General features: G+C 44.8%; 1 protein-coding gene across 2 annotated transcripts in view; it reads right to left on the reverse strand.

Moving 5' to 3' along the window:
* Positions 1–14,323, reverse strand: part of MAP4K5 (mitogen-activated protein kinase kinase kinase kinase 5) — a 54,746-nt gene that overhangs the window by 18,879 nt on the left and 21,544 nt on the right. For both annotated transcript variants that reach the window (XM_017825516.1, XM_017825515.1), the window contains exons 3-9: positions 5,014–5,104; positions 3,805–3,869; positions 3,068–3,123; positions 2,349–2,396; positions 2,218–2,260; positions 1,208–1,280; positions 202–333 (exon numbers count right to left, since the gene is read on the reverse strand). In XM_017825516.1, the coding sequence (XP_017681005.1) occupies positions 202–333; positions 1,208–1,280; positions 2,218–2,260; positions 2,349–2,396; positions 3,068–3,123; positions 3,805–3,869; positions 5,014–5,104 (508 nt within the window). The remainder of the gene's footprint in view (positions 1–201; positions 334–1,207; positions 1,281–2,217; positions 2,261–2,348; positions 2,397–3,067; positions 3,124–3,804; positions 3,870–5,013; positions 5,105–14,323) is intronic.

Genomic DNA, 14,323 nt, shown 5'->3' on the forward strand with positions numbered 1-14,323 from the left:
TTCTAAATGTAAGATTTTTAGCTCCAGACTGATCCCTCAAAACCAGGCAGGGCTCACGCGGGAGGGAGACGTTTGATGAAGGAATCCCAGCGTGAGTTTCCAGCCCTTGAGCTACAGGGAAGGTTAAAGTGAATCCCAACAGTTCCTGCTGGGATTGAAGAGGGTCCTGGAGACAAAGAAGCCCCCCTCCAGGTCTCAAACCTCATGGGGTGGAGGTCGAACATGGGTGGCTGGAGCTCTGCCAGCTCGATGGCCGTGATCCCCACGGCCCAGATGTCGCACAGCTGGTTGTACCCCCCGTTCTTCTCCACTGCTGCCACCTCGGGGGCCATCCTGAAAAAACCAAGGGCACCGTCACTGAGAGCTCCAGGCCCTCTGAACACAACCCCCCACTCCCAAGAGTAGGTCAGGGAAGAGCCCGATGTCCACGGGAAGCACCAGGCCCTCTGAGCACAACCCCCATTCCCAAGAGTAAGTGAGGGAAGAGCCCGATGTCCTGGGAAGCACAGAGAGGTTTTGGGAAGCACAGGGGCATCTTGCCTGAGGTCATGGGCTGCCAGGCAACACCAGGAATAGAACCAGGCCCATCATTCCTGGTGAAAAGCTTTAATGACCAGATAATCTTCCTGGCCATGGTCCTCCCTTCTCCAACCACAGCAGAACAATTCAAAGCCATTGTCTGGATGAAGCTGTTTGCAGAACAAGAACACACCCCCAGGCTCCTCCACTGCATCCCAGTGATGGCAAAACCCAGTTAAATTTGCATTTATAACCCAGCCCCGGATTTACAATGATCTGTTTGCATATTAAACGCTGCCTTGTGCAGGCATTAATCAGTAGAGATGATTAAGAGACAGTTCAAAAATCTGTTTTTCTGTCTGCACAGAAATCAGGAAGACACTGGTTATTTTACTCATTGGAAGTGTAAATAAGAAAGAGAATAAAATAAGTGAGAAACTAAATAACCATTAGAAAAAAGGTAGAATATTCTGCATTAATAAACTTGGGAAAAACAGCAATCCTGCCTCAACCATCAGGGAGCAACAGATCAGCTCCAATCAGTGCTTCCCAGATTTTTGCCCTCTGGGCATTTTACTTGGAAGAAAGGGAATTTATACAATTGCTGGGTATACGTGTGGGTATTTCATAATTTTTGGCATAAATACAAAGTCAGCTTTGCATCACAACAATCAAAGTGGTGTGTTACCAGTAAGGGGTGCCAATAAAGGATTTCCTCTTCGCAATGGTGGCTGTTATTTTTGCTGCTACCCCAAAGTCAGCTGGAAAATAAAACCATCAGAGACTTAGAAATCTCAGTTTAAGACCCCGATTCTACTGTATATGAAAGAACAACCGTGTTTCTCATCCAAATTAAAAATTCCTTAAGGTAAACAGTTAAAGATTAGTAATGAGATCATTAATGTCTTCACTGACATGATTTCAAATCAGTTTTCTTTATACATACAGCTCACTCGTGACCCTGTTTCTCTCCTAGACCATTTTTCCATCTCATAATATCATCCAAAATTTGTGGATATTCAATTTAAGAAGGAAAATGGCATCATGCTTTGGCAAAGGTACCTTTTGTGTGTTTTTATGGAGGAACTGTGATGGGCAATCTGTTCTCAGCCCTGGACACTCTGTCTAGGGGCCAATAATACCTTGCCTTCAGAGCTGCAGAACATCAGGAGGTCTTGCAGAGCCAGAGATCATTTAAATCCTTTTCATTTTGATTGATTTGTGGTATGAAATCCGCAGGATAACTGTGGGAATACCTAACCAGCTCAGCAGGCCAAAGGGAGGTACCAGCGTGTAACCCAAGTTTAATTCATGCAGCGAAATCTCCTATCAGTGCCAAGGTTTTATTCCTGCTTTTTTCCACCTTTAAAAAGCTGCCTTTTCCCAACACAGCATTCCTGGCTCACCACAGGGGTGTAAAGGTGTTGAACTAATGCACAACCACCCCAGTTCCAACACGGGACACAGGGGGATGATGAGCACCCCGTGGCAGCTTTCATGGATACACACTTCCTGTCATCACTTCCCATCATCACTTATTGCCCCAAATAATCATGGAATCATTTAGGTTGGAAAAGACCTTTAAATCATCGAGTCCAACCCTGCCCCCAGCACTGCCAAGGCCACCACTGACCCACGTCCCCAAGTGCCACATCCACACAGCTTTGAAATCCATATTATAAAATTCTGGCAACTCACCTAATTTGACATCCCCATGGTCTGTCAGGAGAATATTTGCACCCTAGAACACAATAAACAGAAAGTTACAGATCTTTTTGGGGAATATTTGTCCTGCATTGAGTTGTAAGTGTCTCAAAGTCCCAAGTTACCTTTATGTCTCTGTGCATTTTGCCCTTCATATGCAAATAAGCAAGACCCTGGAAATAAAGAGACACAACAGGTTATTTTGGCATTTGTTAACACATAAAACCAGTCTCATTTAATAAATTTTAATACATATTATATAATATATATATATTATAATATATATTTATATATATATATATAATATATATAAAAATATATTTTATTTGGAAGTGGAGACATTTGAGATTTGCAGATAAGGGGCACCCTGGATTCTGTTCCTCATCTCCAACCAACATGTGAAGTCTCACTTAAACCAGTCATGGTGTAAGATTTTACACAGATACAGGTTTGGGTTTTTCAAATAAACCTTTACTAAGATTCTAGTTTTGAAGTCCTGAAGGTTCCTCGAAGAAACAACCTGCCTGCACCTCCTCACCTTGTCTTCCTGCAGCTATCAGCAGTCACAAAAGACAATTTTATTTATCTGGTTGTAGTATTTTCCCTCCACACATCATTAAATTTACTACCACAGGGCAAGCAGGAAGTTCAAAATTTAAGCAAATATTTGCACTACTTTAATAAGAGTTTCTTGCTAATTTTTATTTACAGCATGAGAAGTAACAGGTTACCCCTGGTTAATTGGTCTCTGCTTGATTCCCAACAGTTCTGGGAACTGAAATAATCTTCTTTATCTACTTCCATGGAATAAACACTTCATCATAAACCTGCACAAGCACAGTACCTGTAAAGTTTCTCTGCACACATATGCAATTTGTAACTCTGACAGAGGTCCTGTCACTGAAAATAAAGACAGAAGTGGGTAAGTTTGCAGCACATGTGTTTATATTTAATATACAGCACACAAATAGCATCGTGAAGCAGCCAAAAAAATTGCCACGTCCATGCAGAAGTTAAAGCCTGATTTTACAGGATCTGGATTCTACACTGAGCTGAAAAGAGGGGTTTGTTTGCCTGTTTTACAGAAAGGCTTTCTGTAAAAAAAAAAAAAACAACAACCAACCAAACAGCACCATAACAGAAGACAATGCCCACAGTGAGAAGAAAACCTGTTTTCACAGAAATCTAATTATCATTTTACAAGAGACTTCGTAGTACTGGAATATCCTGTATTCTGAGGAGAGTAAAAATCAAAGTGACTTCTGCTAATATTTTAATATTAGAAATGGCAATGTTGTATTTTAGGGGCTATCTGTGGGGCTTGGAATTGTTTCAAAACTATTTGTACCAATGTGGTTGAATATCCAGTTCCGCTCCCAAATTACAGGTATTAGCCCAAAATGAGTCACCACATCTGAAAAGGGCTCTCAAAATCTCTTGAATGGTAGCTAAAAATCTCTATTCATGCCCCAAAAAAAACCCAGTGCAGTGCCTGGCCATTCCCTGTTAGTTTATTATTTAATTTTCTTCTTTGCAGAAAGCTTCCAGAAGTTAAAAATGCTGAAATAAATGGCAAAGTACCGTGGTAAATATCCTGGAGGGATCCCCCACCGCAGTATTCCATGCATATCCACAGCTTCTCACGGCTGTCAAAGGAAAATGAAAACACAGGCATCAAAAGCTGATTGATTCGGATACAGAACAGAGATAATCACCATTATTTAAATTATTTTCCATTGGTCTTGATCACCCTCTGTTAAAAATACACATTCTGAGGCCTGATCAGCAGTTACACTGTTATTAGTATAACTTCTCACTTTATTCATATAAATTACCATGTTATTAATATAAATTACCATGTCATCAATATAAATTCTCACCTACCAAAATGAAAATTTTATGCCAGAACCCCCGAGAGGTCTTTAAATATTATCAGATCTAAAAGGTGGTGCTTTAACTCTCCAATAACATGGAGCAGAAACACCCGAGGTTCACCTGCTACCAGCAGAACTGAAAGACAACACACTGAAGTGTTTCAGTCTTAAACTGAGATTGCCTAATTACATCTAAAAGAATTCATGCTCTCTAAAAGGAGGGTTTAGAAATTCAGCCATTTTATTCCATTTGTTGAGTCCATTTGGGATATACAGATTTTTTAAATGCAGCCCTCCAAGAAATCTAAAGGCTGCAAAAAAAAAGACCAAAAAGCGGGCAAAGTGCTGATTTGTGTTCCCACAGAGCCAACTGATAAATGGCAGAATTTCACAGAAATGGAAAATATTCCCTGATTTTCTGTATAACAACGTGCAAGCTTGAGGATGCAGCCAGTTGGCACCACCTTGGTTCTGCCTCTGTTACACCAGAACTATGACAAATGTTATTGCCAGCACCTCAAATTGAGTGTGTTGCTCTTAAAAATCCCTGGCTGTGCTTTCCTAGCCCAGAAAACTGTAATTAAATAAAATATCCAGAAGCAATTCTGCTCTAGAGAAATATATTATATGGTTTTATGTTAGAACTGATAAATGTATGGGCAGGGTTGGACGTTGCAAGAGGCTCCAAGGGAAAAGTTTCTCGCTGTTTCCTAAGTGATAAAAATATTCCAGCCTTTTGGCCAGCAGAGAAAACAAACTATTAGTCACTTTTGGTTTTTAAAGCCAACTTTAAAAAAAGCCCAAAGGGAATTCAATCTATGGAAGAACACTGAGAGAGGGGGCAAGGATTAAAACCACACCGAGAGTTGTTTAGGGGAGAACCAGGAGAAATGTTGGAATAAAAAGCAGGATTTACCTGAGATAGCTCCCGAAATAGGCGACTATGTTGCAATGTTTGCATTCCTTGACCATATATATTTCTTGCTGTATCAGTGAAAAGTCATCCCCTGAAAAACAGGAAGCAGCCAGGGTTACATCACACGGGGCTGAACGTTCGGAGAGGTCTGGAGGGATGCACGCAACTCGGGAAAAACATGGACTGGGCTGGATCGTGGCTAAGCCCTTCTGAGCACGTCAACCTTTCATCCACCACCCTCTCAGCCTGGATCCTTTATTCCATCCTTTTATGAGGCACAAATATTTCCTGAAGATCAACAGAGAAGGGCTGGCCTGGTGGCCTGAACATGATCCATCAGTTCCGACACGGAGAGCGTTGGGAAAGAAGGAAAGGGATCCCATGGAGGGATGGGAGCACACGAGGAACCTTGGAGCAGCCCCTGTGCAGCCACCAGAGAGTCCCAGCTGGAGCTGATCCAGCTTTACCAGGCCACGGTGCTCACAGCATAAGGGTCCCAACAACAAGAGGAAGGATTGCTGGAACCTAATTCCAGAGCCTCCTGCCTGGAACCAGGAGAGCTCACATTCCACAGGCTTGTTATTAAAAAGTGTTTAATTCCCAAACCACTGGGATGGAGCAGATGGCCTGGACACCCACTCAGCTGACTCAGAGCAGGAGCACAGAGTCCCCAGCACGGACTGTGCCTGGTTGTGAGCGTGGTTTGGGATGAGGACACCTACACCAGCACGCTGGTACATCCTAAATATCCTCTGGGGGGAAAAAAAATCTACTGAAAAGGAAGTAATAATGTTTTAGGTGCAATTTATAGTTATAACAATATGTTTATATAGATATTAAATGGATAGCAGGGGATGTTCTCCACAGAATCTACAGCTCAAACCCCGCAGCTCTGCCTCCATATTTTGTACGTTATTACCTTTATTCTTCCTTTGGACAAAGGGGAATGGCTTTAAGCTGAAGGAGGGGAGATTTAGGTGGGATATTGGGAAGGAATTCTTGGCTGGGAGGGTGGGGAGGCCCTGGCACAGGTTGCCCAGAGGAGCTGTGGCTGCCCCTGGATCCCTGGAAGTGTCCAAGGCCAGGTTGGAGCAACCTGGGCTGGTGGAAGGTGTCCCTGCCCTGGCAGGGGGTGAGACTGGCTGAGCTTTAAGGTCCCTTCCAACCCAAACCATTCCCTGAAAACTGTAACAGCTTGCAAGACACAAAAGACTAAAATTTAACTAAAGATTTTATGTTTTAGATAAAATTCTGCTCCGGACGATGTGGGAGCTGCCATGAAGGAGGAAATTGCTTTAGGTATTTTACTTCTGTTTAAAGTTTCCCAAGGAAAATTCTCTCACATTATTAAAGTCAGGGATGTCCAACCCAGAAAAGATGAACTGCTTTGTCCTGTTCCCTTTAATTTAGATGGTTTTGACAAGTCCAAGAGGACTCAAGCACTGCTGTAAACTGAATTCTTCTTGTGTTTATTTAAGTAACAGCATAGCTAATATTTTTTAATAACCTCTTTTAAAATAGATGTTTATATTTGCTGTGCTTTGAAGCAGCTTCCCTGAGCAATGGTGCTGCTGGCAAAAGAAGTGCCAATAACAGAAATGATCAAAACCTTTATGTCTCAGTGATTGCCAGACTTTTATTTAAGAAAACAACCATGAAATATGAAGGTAGAAGGGAACACACTTCCATGAATCCATCCCTGACCCATTTCAGTAAATCCTCAAGGGCTTCTTGAAGTTGAATTATGTGGAGAAACACTTCACTGGGGCAGGAAAACATTAGCAGAAGAGTTTCAAATGTCAAGAGGTTTTTTATAAACATCAGTAGTATTTTTTTAAATAATGAAAAAGAGAAAAGGCAACAGAACTTCTATAAATTTAGCACAGGTTTCACACTGTGCTTGGTTTAGGGGTTACCTTGCAGCTACAACTTTTCCTGAATTCACAAGTCCTGCTTATAAATTATCACTATGAACAAGGGAGTTTTGAGTTTAGAGAATCATGGAATGGTTTGGGTTGGAAAGGACCTTAAAACTCATCCAGTTCCAACCCCCTGCCACGGGCAGGGACACCTTCCACTAGACCAGGTTGCTCCAAGCCCCATCCAACCTGGCCTTGAACACTTCCAGGGATCCAGGGGCAGCCACAGCTTCCCTGGGCAACCCGTGCCAGGGCCTCCCCACCCTCCCAGGGAAGAATTCCTTCCCAATATCCCATTCCCTCTTGTCCTGTCACTACCTGCCTGTAAAAAAAGTCCCTCTCCCTCCTTTTTATAAACCCCTTTGAGTTAAATCTGATGGATTCATTCCTCCCATTTCTCCAACAAACTTCCTAAGGGAAGCTGTTGGAATTTCTCACAGGTAACAACTGGGGCATTTTCAAACCACACAAGTATTTTCAAGAAAGTCAAATCGAAGCAGTTTTGAAGGCAAATCCTCTCATCCCACACGGAAAAAAGGTTCTGTCTCTCTTCAACTAACTGTCCATGGGGTCAGAGGATCCAATGCCAAATCCCCACGGCCTCTTCAAATCACAGAATCCTTTGGAAACATCAGAATCCTGGCACATGTGAAAACAAAAAAGCAAAACCTTGCAGGCAGCAGCCGGAATTGCCCATGGATAGCACATGGATCGGGCTTCTGAGTGTGCAGCAACAGCCAAGCCAGTTCTAGAAACCATGACTAATGAGGAAAAATTGAAGGAAATACAGGGATTTGGGCAAGAAAAAGGCTGAGAGTGAAAAGATAACAACCTTCAGGCACACAAAAGGCAGCAGGGAAAGGGGGAGAAGGGATAATCTGTGTCCAGTTTTATAACAGGACACTTAGCAGAGGGCTTAAATTGCCTTAACCTACATTCTCTGTACAGATGAAAAGCTCTTCCTACTGGAATAATATTGCAGCACTGAATGTGAAGGGATGGGAAGCTGTGAAAATTCTCACAGGTGAAAAAAAAGAATTGAAGAAAACACTGAACAAGAACCGACCAGGATTGACTTGGAGTGATCCTGCCTGTAGTGGAGGGAGACAGAAAAGATGATCCCTTGATTTGCAATTAATAAATGAAGAATTCATGCAAGAAATGAGGGTTAACCTACAGAAAAAGGGGGAGGAATAGAATTTGGAAGAGGAAAGGGCTGAATACAGACAGGGGGCTGATAGAGAAGTGGCAAAGAGATGGAAAGAAGAGAAGTATCTGTGAGAAAAGTTTGGCTAAAATATGTAGGAAATGATTGTGAAAGATCAGACACAGAGATAGGAGAGAAGATGTATAGTCACTCAAAGAGGACAAGAATGAATACAAAACAAAGGAATTCAGAGTTTCCAGGCAGCTGGAGTATTAATCTTGGCAAGAGACGCTGGAATAGGGTAAAAATGAAATATCCTTGGATAGCAGGGAAAAAACCCAGACAGAACTGGTAGAAAATCCTTCATTGAGAGGGAGACAGCGAGATAAAAAGAATTAGACCAAAGGTGACAAAACATCCACACAAAGAGCTTTTCATCTGGTTTAGTCATCAATGGCTTGATATTAAACAACACGGAACTGGGAAAACGCCGTTTTTGCTGCTCACGTGTTTGCCACTATGGGATGTGCGGCACGCTGAGCAGGAACGTGGAGCAGGGAGCTGCTCGAGGCCCACGAGCAGCAGTGACTCACTGCAGCCTCTGTTATTATGTAATTTTACCTCTGCAGAGACACAAGGAGGCAACTCGGACACACAATGGAATATTCTCCTCGGATCGCGGCCGCTCCGCTTGGCACAACCAGCCGCTTGTTCTCCAGCACAGCTGGCAGGGAGGACCCTGCTGAAGCCCACTGTGGGGTGTGAGCAGAGCCCTTCCCACAAGCTAAGCAAGGTAAGGCCTGGGAAATTCAGGATGAATCCGTATTTAAACGGGAGATCAGGGAGAAAACTGATGGCACGTCAACAGCAGGGAATTGTTCCACTTGCAGACACGACGTCCCACCTGTGGGAGAGGCTGGGAGAGCTGGGGGGGTTCACCTGGAGAAGAGAAGGCTCCAGGGAGACCTGAGAGCCCCTTCCAGGGCCTAAAGGGGCTCCAGGAGAGCTGGAAAGGGACGTTGGACAAGGGCCTGGAGGGACAGAACAAGGGGGAATGGCTTCCCACTGCCAGAGAGGAGGTTTAGGTTAGATATGATGAAGGAGAAGATGAAGGAGAGTAGACTTAGATTGGATATTAGGAAGAAATTCTTGGCTGGGAGGGTGATGAGGCCCTGGCACAGGTTGCCCAGAGAAGCTGTGGCTGCCCTTGGATCCCTGGAAGTGTCCAAGGCCAGGTTGGATGGGGCTTGGAGCAACCTGGGCTAGTGGAAGGTGTCCCTGCCCATGGCAGGAGACGGAATGAGCTGGGCTTTAAGCTCCCTTTCAACCCAAACCATCCTGGGATTCTATGATTCTATGTGGAATTGGAATGTAGATATCCTGCCAAGATTTCCTAGATGGAGAGCACATGTCATTCTTGAGTTGGCACTTGGAATTTTTAATTCTTGGCACTTGGGATTTTTAACACTATAATTAACAGTTGTTATTTAAAAGTGGCATAACTTTTAACAACAGGACCAGGTGGACACTGCTGTGCAGGACACTGAAGGACACAGAGCAGGGTCACAGCACCACAGCCTCTGCTGGGACCATTCCTCCAAGAGTTCTTACTTCAACAACCTGAGTTCCCAAACAAGGGGGAGGAAAACCCATGGGAATGACAATTATTCGTCCCACTCCACACACTCCCCAGCCAGGCAACACCCTCAGGTCACCAGCTCCTCTGTGCTGACTTCCAGACATCTCCATGCTCACCAGTTCCCAATCACTCCCTCCAAACCCCTCTCCTGAACCTCCAGAGGGTTCAGGCTCTGCTGATGAAAAGGATGCCTTTCCCAAAATGCAGGATCCGAGCTGCTTTATCCACACTGCTTTTCACAGGACTCATGGAAACCTGCAGTCCCACAGAAAGAATTTAAATTCCCCAAACTTGAAACTCAGAAACTCGATTCCAAGCAGGAAGCAGCTATTTGGAAACAATGATGTTTCCACCAGCAAATTTTCCTGCTAGGCAAGTAGCTGCCAACTCCTAACCACTGATGGTCCTCATTATCTCTCCACTGATATAAAATATCCCCGATGGTGACGCTGCCACAGCAGCACGAGCTCCACAGCAAGTCACACACGAGAGTTTGGAATGAGTATCCAGCACCAGAACAATTTCCCTGTGGATTTCCTCTTCTGCCCAATCTATATTGCCCAGAGAAGCCGTGGCTGCCCCATCCTACTGGAACTGTTCAAGGTCAGGGCTTGGAGAAACCTGGGATACTGGAAAGTGTCCCTGCCCATGGCAGTGTCACACTCGGCACTGCCTTCCAATTAAAATGTGTGAACTTCCAGATTCTTTCCTACTCAGTGCACCTCCTTATCCCACCACAACTCCTTCTGTCGACCTTCTCCATCCAAGAAACTCTGTGTTTTAAGTGAAAACTTGAGTTTTAAGTGAAGCTTTAAGTGAAAACTTGAAACTGGAAGTGTGAACCCACCCCCCCTGGATCCACCCATTTCTTAACAATACTGGATTATAAATTCACTATAAGGATGAAAAGTAAAATTAGCCCATATTTCAACAAGTTAAATATCATCAAAATGCTGGGCACTCTAGATCCAAAGATCAGGCTGCCTCTGCTTTGCTCGGTGTCTGCTCCAAAGGCTCCACAGGACATGGCACAACACAACCAGGCCATGTCCAGGCTTTAATGGCTCTGGCACACTTGGAACCTCAGGAATTCATCCCAAGACACGATCCCAAGCTCAACCAGGTCACACAGCCCAAGGCAGAGAAGGTGTGTGTGGTACTGAGAACTTATTTTCATATTTCCTCAGCTCCAGGTGCTGCCAACAACGGTTCAAGCCCAGCAGGATTAGTTTAAATCAGCCTCAGGCTTGTTCTTCTCCACAGCTCATGTCATCTTTAGGGAATTTATTATATGGAGAACGAGGCTGCATTGCTTCAGTCCCCTTTTCAGTCCCCAAAACACCCTGGACTGACTTGTGGTCCAGAGGGGCCAGACCCCCATCCCAGCCTGAACCAGCCCCATGGCCATGTTCCTGTGTGGAATGTGATCTTCCTGACCTAAACCACGGGATACAACACACACGTAAGGAACCAGACCTGCCTCTGAATTGCTGAGCACAGCACACACCTTTGGAACTATTTGTACAGTTCCACCTCCAGCTTAAGATCCAGCCCGACACAGGCAATTAATTGGCTGCTTTCTGGGATCTCACATGGAAAATGCAAACACTGGACCAAATAAAAACCAGCAATGAGATTTTTCCGCGACCCTGCAGAAAGTTCAGAGCAAGATTTCCACCAGCCCTCTGAGTGTCAAAGGTCTCTGAGGGCACCATTTATCACCACAGCAGAATTTAAAACAGACATCAGTATATTTTAAACTATTTTATTTATTAAATTTTCCCAGGGAGAAAGTTCTGTGGCAGAAAGCTCCACTGGCAAATAGTTACCTCTTTGTATTGACCCCCCTCTCGATTCATCTGCTAAACCCATAGATGGAAGTGGCTTTAGTGTTTCAGACAGTTTTGGCTTCTCTGCTGCTGAGTACAGTTGGATTAGTTTCTGAAATAGAATTGGCTCCCAAATTATTTGAAGCATTTGTGCTCAGGGAATGCTGGGAAATGTCATTAGCGTGCCATAATACTTTTGTCTAATGCTCTCCAAGTCTATGCCAAAATAAAAAAGGGAAAAACAGTGTCTATTTTGACTCCAGCAGCACAGCTTAAGTACTGTGGGAGCAGATCTCGAGCACTGCCTCAAATTCAAATGAATTAATGACAGCAAACTTTAAGCTGAGTTTATTTCCTTTGTCTGGAGAAGAGGCAAAGGTAATAGCTGATGAAATAAAATACAGATTTATGCTGGGGGCTTGGTAAGTTGGAGTCTCTTTGTCTACTCATTGCCTGCAGTAGATGAGGGAGGAAGAGGAACAACCCCCCTGCCATGTCAGCAATTTTCTGAGTCTCCCCAAATCCTGTCATTTATTGTGTGCAGTTCCTTCAGCTTTCATTCAACACATTCCTCACCTCCTCTGGGGCACTCTCTGCTTCACAGGCTTTTGTCTTCTGCTCCCAATTCCCCTGTGTATGTGCACTTAATCAAGTGCTGAGTTTGGAGCTCTAACTTTTCCATCTGCTAATTAATTCCCATCCACGAGCCACCTCCTCCTCCACCCCAGAAGATGCTGTACTCACAAGCCTATTTCCCTGGTGACTAAATCAGGAAATTTATTACCAATCTTCTTCTAGCTGTGCCCTGTGGTCTGACAGGAGCTTGTGCCAGTGTTCCAAGGGGCTGCCATGCCCAGGAAACCACCACAGCCACCTCCAACAGCTTCTGACACCAGCCTGCTCCAGGAATTGATGGTGCTCTGCAAGTACAATCCTACAAAACTATTCAAATCCCTTAAAAATTAGTCAGAACACTGAAGTGTGGAGCAGCCGACTATTTATTTCTTTAAAAATCCAGAATATTTTCAACATGTAGACGTCCCAGACAACTAAAAAGGAGTAAATAAGTAAACAAATGCTGTGAGCCCTCCTTCAAAACAAACCAAACACCCAACAAGACTTTGCCAAGAGGCTGTGGGTGTACATGCTATGGATGGAGATCAGGTTGGCAGTGTTTAAAAGAAGATGTATTAAAAAAAAACCAAAACAAACCAGAAGAAATCGCTTCCCTGTGGTGAGTCAGACCAACATAATTAAACACAAGCCATGGTCATCAGTGCTAATTAAAATGGGGTTCTCAGAGGGGTGACTTTGGGCCAGAGTCTTGAATTTATCTCTTCAGTGCTTGAGCAGCACAAAGCAGAGGTAGGGGCTGCTCAGCCTCCAGCAAATCCTGCTCTTCCCTCAGCTTGAACCACAGAGGATTTGGCCTCTGCTTCAGTTCAGTTTTCAAAACAAAGGTGGATATACTTCACTGGGAGCAGGTGCAGAGACATTAACACTGGAGGAAGCCTCTCCCTGCCTTAGCAATGGGTTAATATTGTCCTTTTTCTGTCACCAAAGCACTGCTCTGCCCCATCACAGACCTGCTGGGGACAGTGGTTTGCTCCCCCCTCGGCCCCACTGCCCCCAGCTCTGGCCACAGCATTTCCCACAGGGGCTGAGGGATCCCTGCTGTGGTTCCCACTGCATTTCCAGTGCCTAACTAGCCTCATCAATGCAATCCACTTAATACACCCAGCCCTGGTTTGCCAAGGGAAGGTGAGCAGCCACAGCCACCCAAAATCAGTGGGTTTCGCTTCTCTCCTTAGTCTCCCCATGTTTCTTCTACCTCCAGCCTTCAAAACCATCTCTTTTTCTGCACAGAACCAACCAGAAATAAAAATTAACCCTGCACTGTAGAGTCCCTTCAGCCCTGCATCCCATCTCCAGCAGAGGATTTAAAACCAGACCACACAGGGATACCCCCAAACACCCTCCCTACCTCCAGAGATTTACAGCTCAGAAAAACCTCTCAGTCATAGCTGGGATCTTTGTATTTAAGTCTTTCATGTCCTTTTCTCTCACACAAATTCGTGCAGTTGCTTTTTGCACCTATGTAAACACAGCTTAACACAATGAGGAGATTTATAGACGTTGCAGAGAAAACCACATTTCCTCGTTGCTCGGAGCCTGCCACCCACTCACTGCCTCCAAACCCGCTGCCAGCTCAGTCCCCTCACCTGCTTCCCCCTAAATCCACATCCTGGTCCAAGGAAGGCACTGGGATGGGGATGGGATGGATGAGAGTGGCAACAGAAGCAGTGGCACCACCTGCATGGCCTGGCTGCTCTTTGCTTCTTTACCTGCACTGGTAAGGAAAGTAAGAGCTAAAGGATCAAGCTGAGCCTTTCTCTTCATTTATTCACTGGAATGTTTCAAATTTTTCCAGCTGAAAAAGATGTCAGATTTCAGGAACTTTTGGCTGTTAAAAAGATGCAGGTCAGAAGGGAAAGCAAGACCCCCCTGAGGAGGGAGACCCAACTTCATCTCAACTATGTGAGAGGCTGGGAGAGCTGGGGGGGTTCACCTGGAGAAGAGAAGGCTCCAGGGAGATCTGAGAGCCCCTTCTAGAGCCTAAAGAGGCTCTAGGAGAGCTGGAGAGGGACTTGGGACAAGGGATGGAGGGACAGGACAATGGGGAATGGCTTCCCACTGACACAGGGCAGAGTTAGATGGGATGTTGGGAAGGAATTCCTGGCTGGGAGGGTGGGCAGGCCCTGGCACAGGTTGCCCA

The sequence above is a fragment of the Lepidothrix coronata genome, unplaced genomic scaffold, assembly GCF_001604755.1.
Source record: "Lepidothrix coronata isolate B3197 unplaced genomic scaffold, Lepidothrix_coronata-1.0 Scaffold119, whole genome shotgun sequence".
Lineage (NCBI taxonomy): Eukaryota > Metazoa > Chordata > Aves > Passeriformes > Pipridae > Lepidothrix > Lepidothrix coronata.